The sequence below is a fragment of the Corvus cornix genome, chromosome 12 (assembly GCF_000738735.6).
Source record: "Corvus cornix cornix isolate S_Up_H32 chromosome 12, ASM73873v5, whole genome shotgun sequence".
In the NCBI taxonomy this organism is placed as follows: Eukaryota; Metazoa; Chordata; class Aves; order Passeriformes; family Corvidae; genus Corvus; species Corvus cornix.
Window position 1 is genome coordinate 20,331,721 of NC_046342.1, and position 18,003 is coordinate 20,349,723.

The 18,003-nt window shown below is 46.3% G+C and overlaps 1 protein-coding gene across 2 annotated transcripts in view; it reads right to left on the reverse strand.

The window, feature by feature from the left end:
• Positions 1-5,702: 5,702 nt before the first annotated feature.
• Positions 5,703-18,003, reverse strand: part of RAD18 (RAD18 E3 ubiquitin protein ligase) — a 31,851-nt gene continuing 19,550 nt past the window's right edge. Inside the window, exons 11-13 of one of the 2 annotated variants that reach the window (XM_039558998.1) lie at positions 15,511-15,667; positions 8,521-8,583; positions 5,703-6,506 (exon numbers count right to left, since the gene is read on the reverse strand). In XM_039558998.1, the coding sequence (XP_039414932.1) occupies positions 6,407-6,506; positions 8,521-8,583; positions 15,511-15,667 (320 nt within the window). In that variant the 3' untranslated portion in view covers positions 5,703-6,406. Of the gene's footprint in view, positions 6,510-8,520; positions 8,584-15,510; positions 15,668-18,003 lie in introns of both variants that reach the window. The other variant, XM_039558997.1, reaches the window with a different exon arrangement.

The window sequence follows — 18,003 nt, forward strand, 5'->3', positions numbered from 1 at the left end:
GGACAGAAGAGGTCTGGCACGACATCAAGCCCAGGCCACAGCTTTGCAGATGGAGCTGCAGCCGCCCATGAGCTCGTGCATGGCTGCAGCCCACAGCAGGCACTGCAGGCTGGAGAGCCAGGATGTGGTACCAGCTGCTCTTGCATGGGAATTTCTCTTTATCCTAGAATTTTTTCCTAGTCCTCACCTCTTGCACTCAGCCTGCAGGAAGCCTAACTTTAGTAAGTCTACTAAAACCACAGAGACAAGCAGTGCCAGGGACACACCTTCCTGGAAAAGGCATATTTGTGCTTCAATACAGAGCTGATGAATGCTCTGGGCTTTAAATCAGTCTTGAGAATGTACTAAGGGCACAGTAAATTACAAATTTTCCATGTCTTTATTAACGTGCATGAGTCAATTCTCAAGTCTGAGACCGAATTCCTCCATGGCTCACCAGTTGGTGTGCTGATTTCCAGAAAAACACAGAGTCAATACTGTAAAATGTTCTGTACCAAAGGAAACAAGGCTTTGGAGACAAAACATGAAAATAATAGCAACGCACAGAATTATTTGGTCCCAAAACCATATTCAAAATTCATTGTGTTACTGAGTTCACTGATCAGGGGTTAAATAGGCCAGTGCAGACGGCATGTCCAGATGCAGGTAACAGTTACATTCCTGGGTAGTGCTGTGTCATCCATCACATCACCTGCCTGCACCATGCTCTGGCCATGGTATTTCTTTTTGTTAGCTGAAAAACAAAAAAAACCAACCAAAAACCTAGTGCTGAGATTGACCACAATAAAAAAAACTGGAAAAAAAACCTGCAGCCCATGGTGAGTCCCAGAATTCCTGCCCCGGCACACAGGCTGGCTGTCTGGGCTCTGCACAGAGCTGTGCCATGGCTGGGGAAGGCTTTGGAAACTGAGTCATCAGAACATTACTGGGAGGGGAAAGGGAGCCAGAGAAGCTGACTTGTGTACACAGACAAATGGAGAAGGGAGATCAGCTTGGACGCTGCAGTCTTGAGTTCTGTAAAGCATTCACAGCAGAAAAAGAATTCCTATGAGTTCATGCATATATCAAGATAATTTCTTCTCTTTCCCCTGGTTTATCTGGGAACACACTAAACTTACTCAGTGTTAGAGAACCTTTGACATCATGTCCCTGAAAGGTTCATGGGATTCAAACCATTTCCTTTGAATCCCCAACTCACTGAAATCCATCAGCCTCTGCTCCCATGGCCTCCAGCCACACCAGCACCAGAGCCTGAGTCAGGCTTGTCCAGCTTTGGGAGGTAAACCCTGGAAAAAGAGCCTGAATTTCCTGGCATTAAGCCAGTACACTTTCCATACCCTCTATCACTGGCACTCCAAATGAAACCCCCAGAGCCTCTGAAGACACATCCCAGAGCACACTGGGATGCCACCTCCTGCCCCGGGGTGAGCCCTGGGATACAGCAGCAGTGCTCTGATCAAATCAACAAGCTTAAACCTATTTAAACTAGAGCAGGCTATGGATCCTGCTGATCCAATAATCCAGGCTGATCCTATAGCCCAGAGAGTCCCATTCAGGCTGGGGCAGAGCCTCACAGGGTAGATGGCTGGTTTCTGTAGGGAATTCCCCCTGCTTCCATCTGCCCATCGTACACAGGCCACACTGCCCTGCACATCCTGTCCCAGCAAAGAGGGACAGAGGCTCTCCCCAGGCACCTCCCCAAGGAGCCAGGTCTGTACACGGTTCCCAAGGACACTGTGCTAAAATGTTCCTTGCTTCATCCCATTGTGGCCTCAAAGCCCATAAAACCAATGGAGCCTGCACAGACCCTGGGAGTAGCAAGTTGGTATAATAAAGTTGAAATATGTATCCATAGTCCATAGGTTTTTAACAAAGAAGGTTCATGTTCAAGCTGTTGGGAGACTACATAATAATTTTATTACTTTTGGGGGGGATTACTACATTTGTGTGTAACTTCAAGCTGTTCATTGCAGTACCCTGAAATCTCACTCACCATCTAGAAGGAAAAGCAAAGCAGAGCTGGTGAGACCCAGGAGCCCTGGGGCTGTACCTGTGGCACAGGGATTCACACCTGCAGCAGTGACAGGTGTTATGGGACCTGCACACCCCAGTGACATGTTGAGTGTCATCTGCTGGGATCTGGGATATTAACTCAACATTTCCATAGTCAGAGGTATGGATCACCCGGGTAATGCCAGGCACCCCATGCACAGCACTGCCTGCAACCCCTGTACACACACTGATGCTTCTGTCCAGTGATGTGAGGCACTTTTCTATTTGAAAAAGATAGAAAGAACAAGATCTATTTGAGATTTTGTTAGCTAAAGACAGAAGAGCCAGAACAAAGGTCTGCTTGTTTTGATTACAATTATTTGCATATGTATACAAAGGAAAGTGAATCAAGTTTGCTGCTCATCACAACAAAATCTTGGCCAAGTGATATGAAGGAGGCTGCAGTCCTCAGGATAATTCAGTATATATGTGTAAGTATATAAGGAGATGTGTGTCTGGGAATGCCCACATAGGTGAGGGTGATTCCACACAGCCCCCATTTCTCTCCCACCGAGTACCTGCTATGAAATCCCCCGTCCAGGTTCAGGAATGCCTCTGTGGGGCCAAATAATTAACCAGAGCAGTGAGCTTTCACCACGAAAATGAAGCCCAACTACATTTATACAAACTTTTCTGCCTCACTAATTACTTCCCATTTGCAGTAATGTGTTTACCTTCTCCTTCCTGAAGCTGGTAATTCATCCTCCTCTTTATTTAATTCCAGGTGGTTGATTTGGAGCCAACTCACCAATTTGTCCAGATCATTTTGACTTCAGGCTCTCTGGCTCCTCCAATGCCAGGTGGGACAGAACCATGATTTTTCTTTCCTCTGGACAGCATATCCTGGTGTTGGGCTTGCCCAGCAGGTAACTCTGATTCACCTTCAATTCCTCTGCTTGTGTAACGTGTTCCAGTTCCAGAGTATCTGTTCTTCTATCAAAACAGACTCTCCTTTTTTATTTTTAACTCCTGCCAGCAAACACAGGAGAAGTGTCCTTGAGAGACCCTGACACCTGCCTGTCCCCCGCCGCCGCAGGTCCCTCCCCGGGGTGCTCAGCCCAACCCCCCCTGTGTCCTGAGCTCCAAGGAACCCCTCCAGTCCCTGCCAGAGCCCGGCCGGAGCACTGGCTGTCCTGCTGTTTGTGACACACAACGTCCAACCAAAGGCAGGAGGAATCAGCCCATCAGTGCAGTTCTCCTCCAAAATCAGAACTTCTGGGAAAACACCAGGAAACACCACAGCACAGCCATCCCTGGGGCACATGGCCTGCTCCCAGATGAGTGAGACACAGTGAGAGGCAAGTGAATCCCTTATTATTTCCTGTGAAACATTAAGAGCAGTATCGGAACAGCCCATTGCCCTTGTCAGCATGTAAAGCAGTGCAAATGATCCATTTGCCTTTCCCCCACATCAGCTGGTGCTGGGGCATCCCACCCCGGAATGGGATCCTTTCCAGGGATGTCTGCCCTGGTTGCTCACAGGGGCAGGGAGATGGGAGAGCTCCCAGCTCTGGGTATCAGTCTGGGGCAATTCCCTTTGCTTTCAAAGGCATTCCTGCCTGACAGAAACAACCCAATAGAAACTCCCTGACATCTGCAAAGCCAAACAAAACCAGGTGACATCCCCCCCCCCCCCCCCCACCTCCCCAAACTCCTGTTTAACCCCCAGCTACTCATTTCAGAGGAGTCACGGAGCGGGAGCCAGCAGGGAGCCCCATGGCCGGCAGGGTGACTCTGCTCCTGCCTCTCCCCCATTCCCAGGATCGCTGCCTTTCTCATGGCTCCACTGCCGGGCTGGGGGAACAGGACATTTTTACTTTTTGATTATTTTGTTTCCAGTTTTGCCCTTCTGCCCCAGCCTGAGGGACTGCTCCGTGACTGAATTAATTTCCTCCTGAATGGACTCCCTGCCCAAAGCAGCCCTTCCCGGAGTTTTCCAGTGGCAGCCCAGCACCACCCTGGCTGCCAGTATCAGTCCTCCAGGGAGCTTCTGCCCTACTCCCAGTCCTCCAGGGACCGCAGTCATCAGGAATCTGCCCCGGATTCACGCTGGGAATTGCTGCAGAGAGGCTGGACCCACAGCAGGGTGGGATGGAGGGTCCCAGGATCCCACATCCCTGGCAGCAGGGTGAGACAGAGGGTCCCTGGGACCCCACACCTCTCCTGCACTGCCAAGCCCAGCACAAGGCATCAGCTGTGGGTGATGTGACAAACACTGGTCACAATCAGCCCAATGAAAAGGTGTAAGAGGATGCAGCACCTTCACAATTACTCACCCAAAGACCACAGTGGTGCGTTTCCCCCTCTGTGGGGCCCTGGGCCAGTGGCAGCTGGGCCACGCTCAGCCCCAGCAGGACCTGTCCCAGCACCGCCCTGTGCGTCACCACCGCCAGTGCTGCCCTGGCTTCTCTGGCCGTGACTTCTGCCCCCAGCCTGCCTGTTCACAGTCCCCAACTGCTCCCGCTTGCCCCTTGACTCTGTGACGGAGGAGCAGAGCTGCCCAGGGGAGCAGGGGACAGGACAGCGTGGGGAGGACATTGTGTTTCCTTCCCTGTTGTTTTTTCCCTTACGTTATGCGATTCCTGTGAATCTTGGGTTGGTGAGATGTGTAGCAAGCGTCATTTATGGCACCCAGGGGATCAGCAGCTACTCCTGGCAAAGGCTGGACCTGGCAGCACCCTGGCACTTGCCTGGGGCTGGAGCTGGCCCTGGCACTGGGTCTGGCAGGAGAGACCGGATCCTGCCCAGGCACCCACTCTGTCCAGGCAGGAATGAGGCATCAGACCATCAAATCCACATTTTTTCCTAAGCCTCCACATTGCCCAGTGTGTCTGCTCCATGCAGCCTCCCCCAGCACCTCGACCACCATGTCACACGTCCACACACCCCACTCACGTTTGTCACCTCTACAAATACCATCGCCCTCCTCCAGCACTGACCCACAGCTCCATCTCAGGCAAAGGTCACCAGTTTGGACTTTAAGTGGTGATGACAACAATACTTTTTATAAAAAAAATGAACCCCCACAGGTTGTCAGCGAAGCAGTTTGATTCATGCCCATATTTAACGTGCCAGCTGTTCTCTCCCTTCTACCACACCACAGAACTGTCACAGCCCCCATGGCAGTGAGGCTCTTTAGCTCATTTCCAAGGGAAATGTCAGCACCTGCAGCCACACCAGTGCCCCACCAGCGACAGTGCAGTGCCTTCCCTCACTGCAACAGCAGCTGCTTTGCCAGCGCCTGGGGAAAGCCCTTGGATACTAATTTACAATATTATTACCATTCACTGGCTGACTGCAACCAATTTCAATGTCTTATGTGAGCTGCTGTGACAAAAAGGCAGCCCTAAAGCAGACATCAGTAATTACTGTCTTTCAAAACAATCAAACCAACACAGATGCCTGCTTTGCCTCTGCATCTCCCCACCTCATGTACTTATGACAGTTTATATGTGCCACGATTTAGCCAGTTCCACACACAAATATTCCTGGGAACCATGGCCTGAGGAGGATTATTTCTGAATCTCAGCTACAGTCCGAAGTCAAGACACAACCACCCTCAATCTTACCCAGATTTTGTGCCTTCTTTGCCAAGCTCCCACTGACAGGGTCTGACCAAAACTTCAGGCTCAGCAAAAGCACCTGAAGTATTTTTCATATTTTGCTTACAAGCTTTATTTTTAAAAGCCTTCCCTGGTGTTCAGGTTTCTTTCATTTCCTTCACTTTCTTGCACTGCTTTATTGCATTACAAAATTCCACCACCTCCTAGGGAAGATCAGATTTTTCAATGTAACTATTTGTTTGAAAGCTAGAATACTTCATGTCCAACGACTTTCCAACTTCTTTCCAGTTTCAGGACTTTAAACTAAAATAATGACATGTAATACTGAGTACGTTTACACAGACATGTATAAAAAAGCCTATTTGTGTAGGACAGAATCTCCCTGCATTCCTCAGTCCCTCCCTCCCCTGGCTGTGCCAGGGAACTGGGGCACCAGTACCTGCCTGCCCCCAAACAAGACACTGTCCTGGAGCTGCTTCCAGGAGGGCAGATGAGGCTTCCACAGGATGCAAGCAGGAACAGTAGCAACACAGGGACCTGGCGTGCTGCGCTGGCGAGGGAACTCATGGCACAGGAGCCAGGCCAGGCTCCTGCAGGGCTCCGGCACTCTGTGCCCAACCTCAACCGCCAGTGGCCCACAGGGCTGTGGGCAAACCCACCAGCCTGGTCATTAATGCAGCTGGAATGGCAGTGATGTGAAAATACAGCATTTTACTCAGTACCCAGATACTCTGAGAATGGGAAAAGGCCAAGAGGGGTTTCCCAGCGCTGAGCTCAGGCGTTCTGCAGCACTAGCTCCTCTTCCGCTTGCCCTGGGGAATCGCTCGATCGTTCTCGGGCATTTGCGGCCGACGCAACTTCCTCTTGTTCCCTGTCAGAGCCACGGAGCTGCTGCTGGGGGAAAGAAAGAAAAGAAGGGTAATAAGGGGTTTGCAAGTGCCCTAAACACAGCACACACTGGTGCTGTATGGAAGCACTGTGAGCAGTACATGGATGCTGCACATGTACGTGCTACAGGTGATGGGGAATCATGGAGCGGTTTGGGTTGGAAGGGACCTTAACAATCATCTCATTCCACCCCCTGTCATGCGCAGGGACACCTTCCACTATATCCCAGGTTGCTCCAAGCCCCGTCCAGCCTGACCCTGAACACTTCCAAGGATGGTGAGAGAAATATTTCTGTCTTCTCATTTGAAGGTGACAGCACCATGAATCATCCCATAGACCCTGAGCCTGCAGGAACAGGGTCATCACAATGCCTCTCCTTCTGTCCCCAGAGACCAGTTTGGAACCCAAGGAACAGCAGCATCCTCCCAAATTCCTTGTCCGTAACTGAGGACAATCCCTGGCACTGACAAAACCATGAGGATGCTCTATCAGAAAAGGCAGTTTGAGTCACCGTCCGCAGGGGCACAGCCACCTGGAAGCAGGACGAGAGGTTGGTCCACGTTACCCCCAAAGGACAGTGCTTGGGGCTCACAGCCTTGCCAGGCACTCTCCTCATTTATGGACAAAGTATTTTCCACTGAAAACTCAACAAGTGTTTTTAGTCACAGAGTTAAAGAAAAAATTCTTAAACTAGCCATATGTAAATGAAGCGGCTGATTTCCATCATTCAGCCTTGGAGATTTAAATTCCACATAGTGTTGACATGAAAGATGCTGCTAATCCGTCAACAGCTTTTACTAATTAAACATTCCTTATAAGTGCACTCTGTTTTATGCCATCTGCTAGGCTGAATCCATCCTGCAGGGACTTTCGTCTTAAACTGGGAATTCACAACTGAAAATAACAATGGAAAACTCGGAGATGCCCAAGTCCACATCTGCTGGTGATGCCTTTTCCTGGTCTTAAAATCAAGAGTCATACATGGTTAGAAGGGGAAAAGGGATTTGACCTTGGTATTTATTTTAAGGATCTTTAGGTGTACACGTCATATGCATCGAGATGCACCCCACCGAGTCTCTGTGTCTGCCTCCCCCCCCCAGCATTGGGTATATCATTATAGGTGTTACTAATTAGCAGATCTATCAAAGATTCCCCAATGAGAGGCTCGAGTGAGCCCCTCTCCCCAAGGAACCTTCCCCTGGATGGTTCTATCTTGGTTTACAGAATGTGTTCTGGAGAGGACCTTGGGGTCTGAGGCACACTGATCCCTAACTACAAAGCTTCTGAAATGTTTAATCTCTCAGCTTGACAGACAAGTCCAAGAATGCAGGCAAAAAGCACTGAGAATACAGAAGTTGTAAAAAGGTATAACAGGGGTATAAAAAAAAAAGGCAAAAATCTTCATGGCATCACTGGCTACCACCAGATACACACTAAAGATACTGGCAGGAACAACTCATGTTTCAGAGCTACACCATGGTGGAAATGGATCTCCTGCATCCATGGGACCCTCAGCCACACCCAGGGAGATCTGTGTGAATCCCAATGGGTCACAAAAACATGACTCAGAGATTTGCAGACATTAAGCTTTTAACAACCAGGAAGTGCTCTTCTCATTTCAAACAGAAGTAAATCAGAACAGATACTCAATTCCAGCATGTTCAACTTGTCAGCCTCACCTACAGCTCTGTCAACAATGGAATTTTCAAACGCAACAGAAGATCAGATTTAATTTTCCATAAAAAAACAGTTTCCTCTTTTATTTTTTTAATTAGAATATATACTTTATATATACACTTTAGAACAATACTCAGTTGGGCACCTGTGGATTCTTGGAGCACACAAGTATCATTTTTCAAGGATCCACGTTCACTGACCAAACTGTGCTTCCCAGAATTGTGGGGATTCTCCAAGAATCTGACTCTCCAAAGGCATTTGCTTCTCCAGGATTCCACCAACTGCAAACTACAGACCTAAACCCATCCCAAGGACTTCAGTTCTTGGATATTCTACTCACCTGTCAGAGGATGCCGAACACGTCTCAGACCCTTCCCCATCTGCCAGAATGTCCGAATTGGTGCTGAAGGGGAAAATAAAATGGATGGAAATTATTTTAGCAACACCTACAGCAATGCAGGGCTCAACTTGGCAATGGCAGCAGAACACGTGGATGAGACCAACCCCTCCAGTAGCAACAGCAATGAGAAATAACATCAACCTACAGTACAGTCCAGAAACTTCTATCTCTGTATCACTTCATTTTCAGGTATTCCTGGGGTCTCATTATCATTATTTAACACACAAGACCCTTCTATGTTTATGTCTCTTTGGTAACTACACCACCTCTGTATTCCCAGGCACCAGAAAGTTTCTCTGGAGAGGATCTCCAAGATGCTTTCATGGGTAAAGTGCACCTTCTTTTTTTAAAGTCTCCCTTAAATAAATCAACATGACACAATTTCTGTAAGACAGCAGGATTTTTTTCACCCTTTGCCATTTTGTCTCCCCTGTGAAGTGAGAGTCCTCAGCTGTTACTGTGGCGGTAACTGCAGAATCAAGAGGAACTCGGGTGGGCAAACAACACCAGGTTAGAGTAACCTCGAACACATGCACACTCAGACATACAGATAAAAAGAAAAAGATACCAAAAATGGATGGGGAAAGTTTTGATGGTCAACATTGTTTTTACTCTCAGAATTAAAAGTCCATCAAAAGCTCATTTTCAGTGCACAAACTGGATGCCCAGGGAATGAGTTATCATCATATTTCCAAACCCTACTCTAATGTTCCAGTTACATTAAAAAAAAAGAACTGGGGAGGACACAGGGCTATTTGTGTGCTTTTAGTCCCCTAAAATAGAAAAAGAACAGGTTTGAGGCCTGAACATGATGTACTTCCCTGCCTTGAAAACAGCAGCATTTATCACCCGCCGTGTTTGTCACCGCAAAACAATAAAACTGAAAAAATCTGGCTAACGCTCAAGCCAATAATGCGCATTCAAAATTCACATGTGGAATCCATGGTCTATGCCTACCAAACTTTTTTAAAACCGAGTACAAAACGTCCTGCAGCAAGTTCCACCTTTGGCCTACACACAGAGCTGTGAATGGGCCCTTGATGCCACAGGCATTGGTCCCCAGAGAACCCAATTAACTCCTACGCCCTAATTGCAGTGAGAGACTGAGGAGCTGCAGTAGCTCTACAAACCAGGGTTCTGAACTTCCAGCTGGAGATAAAAGCCCTGTGTTTCAGGATCTCTTCCAACACCCCACTGCTCCACGCCAGCCCCTCACTGAAGCAGCTCTCTGCATCCCGGCTCTCCCAGACATCGCTTTTGGTTAAAAGCCTGAGCAAGGCTAGAGTGGAGCTGAGGTAATTATACACCTTTCAGACACATGCCAGGGGACAAACGTTCAAAAACTTAAAAAAAAAAAATCCTTAAGTATGCCACAGTTAAAAAACAATTATCAAAAAAAAGTCAACTAAACAAAAGCAATTTTGACCACCAACTGAATTCATATTTTAAATTAACTCTTTTTCTTTCCCTGAAGAAAACTCCTCCCTCTTCTTAGCATCAAATGATTAGCCCTTAAACTGAAGATTATGAGTTAAATAAGAGGAACAGCTGCCTCATTCTGAAGGTTTTTTTCCTAGAAAGAAAAAGATCGAAGAGATCACAGAATTTAGAATTGTTTTGTTCATTTCTCCAGTGTTTTCTGCCTTTTCAATGCCCCAGAGGTATCTGCCTACATTGCATCCAGGCACAGCAAAACACTTCTTCAGACTTCAGTCAGACTCCAAGACAAATTCCCACAACAGGTTTTCTGTCCTGTTCTTAACTAAAGGTCACTAATCTCTCCCACAATTTTACAGATCGTTTCCAGATGAGTCAAATTTTACAGCAAAATGATTAAAGTTCTTCACCTGAACTGCTCAAGATGCAGCCAGCATCCTGTGGCAGGGTGATCCTGCACTTATTCATGGCTCCACATTGGGAAAAATGCAGCTCCAGTGACTCAGGCAATTCCTCAACTCCATATTCCTGCAGGATTGGTTTCCCTGATCCTTTAGAGTCAGTCAACCAAGAGTCAACTCTTCCTTTCTTGACCATCGGTTGGGCTTGACTTCCACCCCCCTCCCCCCTTTTTTCATTTAAGATAAACACACCACCCTAAAACAGAGAGAAAAAAGCTGATGTAAGTGTGAATGACATGTCTTGTTCTAAAACTGAGAGGAGCAAATGGCTCTTTGAATTGGTTTATTTTAAGGCAGACTAAGTTTCTTCTTGGCCTCGCATGAGCAGCCAGCGTCCTTCCATCCGTCCATCCCGCCGTGTGTTGTGCACCAGGCTCTGGCACGTGCTCTGAGCTTTCCCTCAATGCTGGCACAAGAAATGAGCTCCAGCCATCTCGTTTTACCAATGTCATTTGGAGGTGAATGCCCAGTCACCAGGAGTGAGGGAAAACAACTGTTTTCTCCCTCTTGCAATCCTGCTTGCACTTTGTCCCACCCATAACGAACAGGAGGAGCTCACTGCTGGAGCAGCCCAAGCACCGCGTTATATCCAAGGTGAGCTGTGCAACACAACATCTTCCCTGGCTTTGCAGAACCTCCTCTTCAGACCACGTGTCCATGGCTTCATCCTCCTGTCTCTGCAGAGGCCTGCCAGCCTTGGCTTTGCCCAGGCCCCCATGGAGGGCTCCTGTCTGCACTAAACCTTACACAGGTTCCACCGTCTTGCTGTTTTCCTTGACTCTCTCCAGGCTTCCTTAGTTTTCCACAGCCTCCTCTGCAGTCCAAGTATACACCTTTGAGGCTGTGCCTTGGGAAAAGGGAAAGATCTGCTGCACCTCTCTGAACTGCTTCCCTCAGGAGTCTGGCAGCAGTGGGATGTGGCGGCTGAAGCACCAAGAGCACTCCCTACCATGACTCCTGTTTTCAGGGCTCGGAGATGTCCAGACCCCATGGCTCCTGACCAGGGACCAACATCCTCCTGGACACAGGCTGTATGTAAGAGCTGCCACAATGCACGTCTGAGGCCACCAGCTGTCCCTATCTGACACAATGTCCCCAGGACTCTTGCCACCAATCCTCACAGCTCCTGCCATTTATTACAGCTCAGAGTTTTGGGAAGAAAAGTATGAATCAACAGCATAGCAGAAAAGTATCATAATCCTTTCACAATGAACCTGTATTTGAGGCCAAAACTCACATATCAAACACTCCTGTCTAAGACTGTGATGTACATCATCTCTGAGCCAAATCAGTGCAAGATTTATTAAGTAAAAAAGCCCTGAAGAACTAAAAAAAGGCAATTATTGCACTGATCAACACATTTTCATACACTTCTCTCATCTGACAGTGATGGCCAGGGCACAGGACAACGCTGCCTTCAAACTCAGACTGAGGCAACTGCCCAGGAAGAGCTCACACAGCATTTCCAAGCACTCTGCCCTGTCAGCTTAGCCAAACCCATGTCAGCCAGGCAGAGTTCAGAGGATTGTTGCCATCCAGTGCACTCCTATTTCTACCTCTTCTTCTGCTGATGAACTCAAGCCCATATTCGGTAAAGCACAGAAATCCAAGGAAAAGTGACCTGCTAAATGCAGATCTTGGATCCTGATCAGTGGCTCCTAAACTCGCTGCCAAAAAGCCCCACATATTGCAAATGAGGCCCCTTCCTTGGGCATGAACCCCTCCTGGCAGACACTGCAGCCACTCTGGGTATTCCAACAGCATAGGGATTTATACAGGCTGCGGATATAGCACTTTCCCACCAGGATTTCAAACTTCTGACTGTGTTTCAGCATCTCAGACAAGGCCCATGTTGTATTTTGTCTGCTGTTCAAGTCTCACTGTAGTCATCAGGAACTGACATTCGCATCTAACACAGTTTTAAGAAAAAAAATAATTTACTTAGAAAACTGCATATTATCCCCATTATATGGAATACTTATAATGGAATATTTTCTTTATTACATAGCTCATTAACTGGCTTATCACTGTTCCTCCTAATTTCTTTTCTAATTTTCCTATTGTTTAAGTAGTTGCGTAAAATTTGGCTTCAGTCCCAGACAGTCAAAGAATACTACAGGACTATTCTCACAGAGCACAGCAGTCCTGTGGAAGCTTTGTGCAACTGTGACTTCAGAGCTTTGAAAAATTACCCTTTCAAACCCATGGCTGTGTTTTGGTGCTTATCTGTAACACACAGTTTACTCTCCTGGTGGGATCATCAATCTCTGTAGAGCACAAGCATGTTTGGGGCGCTGCTACATCCTCCACGCCTGGTCTGGATCTTTTCTCCAGCAGGAGTAAAATTCTCATTTTCTCAGTTTAACATCAACCTTTGAATAATATCAGTTCATCAGTGATTAGTGTACAATGAATGAATTTATAATCTTGACCAACTACTCCGCTAGCAAGTACTGATACGAGACTGAAAAGGGACAAACCTTATGAAGGAGAGAACAGAAGAATCACTGATTTCTTTGCAGCATCTTTTGGCAGAACAAACATCTCAACTCTGACTCACAGATTGTTCTGTTATATTCTATATGGTACTAAACATCCTTTGTTTTAATTCATCAAAACAGCCCTCCCTTTAGAAGTGCCCTCACAGGAACACAGTATGCAGATTGGGAATTCCAACTATTTTTCCAGTTTTGACATTTCAATGTGAAAAACATTTACTCTTGGCAAAGGATACCCTCTCGTTATCAGAAAAACACAAGCCTCAGAAAACCATTACTTGATACAGTACCACAATACTACTAAAACCATCAACATCTAAATCATTCTTGTTGATTTGTACTGGATCTGTTTCACTACAATTAACAAAAACCAGCCCCATGGTAACCACACAGTGACAAAATACATCTTTCTTTCAAGCAGTTTAAATGACTACACCTGCTTGTTACAGCCCCTGCCAATGCTGCCATAATTCAGGGCCCTTTTGGATACAGAGACCTGTGGGAGCAGCATGCTGGGAGGATGAGCTGCAGTCCTGGGTGGAACTGCACGGTCCAAAGCTGGTCCATGGCCATGGCAGGACCCAACAGGCCTCCAAGGGCCAAACCAGGACCTGGGCACTTTACTGAGCCCAGCAGCTCTCCTGCCCCTTCAGAGCAGCTACCAGGAGCACAGTCAAGACAAAGAGCACATTTGACACTTTTCAGTAAGTGTCCCTCTACTTCAGCATTTGGAGAGGGGGAGACCCCTGTAACCTTTCTTTATTTCCCAGAAAACACAGGAAAACACTCTGAAGTGCAGTTTAGCAAGGTACAGGTTGGCATGAGGAACACTGTGCTCAGACAAGAGGGACTTTCCATCATCCCCAGGCAGCATCTGTCACTTCAGCTGAGCTTTCCCTGCATTACTGCTGCTGTTCTCATCTCTCTGTGCAGGCCAGACACTGGGGTTGGATGCAAACGAGGAGAAGCTGCAGGCTGCAATGCCGCCAGGCTCCCTGGGCCTCTCCAGCTGCCCCTGCCCTGGGCAGTCAGACCAGAGGGTTACCTAACCTCTGCAGGTCAGTGTGTCCCACAGAGCTGGGGAATCTGCTGGAACACCACACACCTGGAGATGAGACACTCCAACATTGGGTATGACAATGTGTGAGCTCTGCGTGAGTGCAGAGCACTGGGAATGACCAAGAAACGAGCAGGAGAACAGGTCCCTGGTCACAGGAAAGAAAAAACTGTTGTCATCATTTACATTCTGAGAAACTGAGATAAAACTAGTCCAGTAATAATCTTAACAGCTTGTTACACAATGAACAGCAAATAACTGATTTGCTGCCTTTATCAATTTTACAGTACCAGTTCAGGCAGAAAGACAGAGATAGCACAGAGGGGAAGGGCCACAGGAGGGGAAGGGCTTTATTGGTCTATAACGCAGGCCTGAAGCCAAACAGAAATGCAGTGATATTCTGAAAGGGCAACAACCACCCTTCCTGCCTCCACCAGTGCTCTGCCAGCCATTTACTGACAAACTGCTGTTTACTGACAAATATTGACTGTATGCTCCCATTCATTCAAGTAAATGGAAACAGGCAGCAAAGCTTGATCCTGTAAAACCAAGACATTTACTATTTGATGCTCTCTAATCCCCTCAGCTGATCTCCTCAACCCAATGCCTCCCCTAGGCTTTCACTCACAGTTCAACATTTCCCTCTGTGAAAGGGAACCCGCATGACGACTTTTAAAAGCTCTTTGTGAACCAAAATGACTTTAGGAAAACCTGTTTCTGTTAAAATATTTCAATTAGATTGCTCTGTTAATAACCAACAATGAAGCCAAGCACTACTTTACTCTTAGTGTTTGCAGAACAAGGAGGAAGAGGCAGGTACTAGTGGTCTAAGGGGTGGGAAATTATGAAATGTCACTCCTAACTCAGCTGGTGACCTTCAGCTACTTCCTCTGATTATCTCCCACTTCTAAAAACACAGGAAACCTTTTTATTCCTGGTAATGCAGACCTGCATTCTCCTCTCATTTCTGTTACCAACAAGGTAGCAAAAGATTAGGTCTCTTGCTTTTAGACACATAGCAAAACCCAATTATTCTGTATTTGTTTTCAATTACTTTTTCACTTTTCATCCAGAAACTGGGGCCACAGTTCCTTACAGCAATACTACTTAAAAGACTGGGGCTGTACCAATTTTGGGACCTCTCTGCATAAAATTTCCAGCATATGGGAAGGTGATGCACCAAATATATTCCCAGTTCCCCAGACATTCCACTCCCTGCTTCTGTATCAAAAGGAGCATTTACACTATCAATCCTTTAAGAAGGCATTACAAACTATTAAGTGAATTCTACATGTATTTTAGCTCCCTTTCTCAAGCTACTGAACACCCAGGAACACCATGGAGAAGGAATCTGTGAGCACAGCTCAGCACCCCGCCTGTGAAGCAGGAGGCCTGCACTGCTCGATGTTACTGGCACAGCTTTTCCCTGTTTGCTCTCATCTGGCACAAACCAGGTAGAAGTGGCCCCCTCACTAACCTGCTTGTTGACCCAGATGACAGGGAGAACTCAGGAGAGGCCGATCTCTGGATTTCCTTAAAGCAATGAGATTCACTTCTTTGGCCATCATGAACTTCTGACTGGAGTTCCTGAGCTTTTCCAAGGACAACAGCTGTGTGATGCTCTTCCTCAGGTTCTACCAAGAGGAAAGACAGAGATTAGAAGGAATGATAATGCAAAATACTATTGTTTATAATTCTGCAGCCTAGAGATAGATGTTTAAGAAAAAAATAGGTTAAAAATATTTAAATATCAAAATCTCATTCCTACATACTGGTTTTCCAAAACTTTCACAGTTTCAAAGGTTTAATTTCTTTTCATGTATGTTTAAAACAAGAAACCAACCAACAACTCCCTGAGAACCAGAAATGTTTCACTGTTGAGTTTCAAACACAAGGGGAGAAATAAAGGGTGACAATGTTTTACACATGTCATGAGATGGAACTTTATTTCAGAAATTAGCAAGCACTTAATGAGACAGTGCTGTTGGCTGCTTGTGCCACTAATCCCCTTCAGCCCCTGCATCAGACAGCTTGAGCTTTAAGTTTTACAGATCAAGTTAACAGGCTTATTTTCAGTTGTGATTTACTTCCTTATGCAGCTAAGACAAGGTCAATGCACTGACATTTCAATAGGAAAAATAATTTCTAGACAACACAACAGACAAAAATTGAAAACCATTCTGCTGGTATTGTGTCAAGTGTTTCGTTCAATGAAAAGATGAACAGTTCTCTGAAAAGACACCTTCTGCCCCTCCAAAGAGAAAACAAATATAGGTTAAAATTTTGGTATGAAAAGATAGACTGCCCTTATGCCATACCCACAAATATTTTCAAGTGAGTTACTTAACTTGAAAATTGCTCAGGACATGAAGCCCTCCCCAGATCCATCTCACTGATAACTCAGATTGTGAGAGTCACAGATGTGTCCTGTCTCCATCTCAGGGCCCAAGCCATGTTCCTGCTCAGACCACTCTGACTTTTCTACCCTTCCAGCAATGGTTTGGACAGAAATGGCCAAGCAGAACTTTAATTAGAGTGTGGAGGGGCTTCACAATCTTTGGATTCAGCTCAGCTTGCCCTTTCTCTCCTGCTAACAGGCATAATTAATTATCAGGGGCATATTTTTGTCTGCTGAAAACAACCAGCAGATCCCAGTGAGTCAGTTGTCCAGCTAATGAAACACAACTCTGAAATGAGCAGGGTAAAAATAGCAAAGGCCTGTGCAATAATGCAGCCTAGCACAGCTAATATTTATTGAATCAAATTATTTAGCACCAATATCTATCAAATCCTTACAGCGCTCTCCCCTTAGGCACAGCATAGCCACATGTGCAAAAGTTATAAAGATGGGAAAACAGACATTTTAAGCTTAAAGATGAAAAGGAAGATGATGTAAATCAGGAACAGATGATTAAAATGTCACCACAAACAGTGAGCTTAAATTACATCAACCAATAGGAGAAGGCAATGGGAGAGATGGAGGGGGAAATTAAAATAAATGAACAAGCCAACAAAATCCCAACCAAACCAAAGGTCTGTTTTAATTCTGCACAATTCCACCACTTCCATGAGAACCCAAAGGAAGTGGGTAAGGAATGCAGACAAAGCCTTGGCTCTTCCAGCTGTTACCATCAGGCCATTACCGGCTTCTTCCTTTCCCATACTGTAATTCCCAGTTTAATACAAAGGCAATTGCTGTTAACAAGGAACCCTGAGGAAACAGGCTTTAGGCATCTGTTCCTTCCCTTGTAAATCACCTTTTTGCTTTTTCAATTGTTTATAGTCATCCAAGTGCAGATGTTTTGCATCAAACTCAAAACTGAAATTCCAAGGATTGTTGGAAGCTCAGTGAACAAAGTGTCGTGGAAGTTGTGCGGGTTTGCCAGAACCAAACGAGGTGCTGCTGCATTCTGAACACGATGCAGGATGATACACCTGATCCGAGTTATTTTCTATCTGATCACTCTTTTGGAAAAACTCTGTGGTTTTACTTCAGCTTCTCAGAGCCTGCAGGGCAGCACACACAGAACAGCTCACATAGGAGACAGACACCCCAAAATCCACAGCAGCCCATCCCTCCCTTCCAGAGTTGGAAATTAAGGCTGTGACCCCACTATCCAATAACACATTGCCTCTGCTTCTATACAGGAGAAGAATATCTTAAAATCTTTTGTCCTTAAGATTCCCTAACTTTCACTCTTCACACAGAAAGGATTATGCACTGCATCAAGGTCTGCAGGAAACAATAAGGATAAAATTCACGCTATTATACTTTTTTTTCATTGCTTTTTTTTCTTGAGAGTTCTGCCAGAAGAGCCAGCTCCAGAGAGAGCCACAGATTAACTCAGCTCAAGAGCACAGGGATTTGTGAGAGCTGGGGCAAACTGCACTGCCATGTTTTCCCAAGCATACAGACAACAGCACGTCCCATTTCGGCCAGTGGGATTCTCGCCAAAACTCAGTCTCTTAA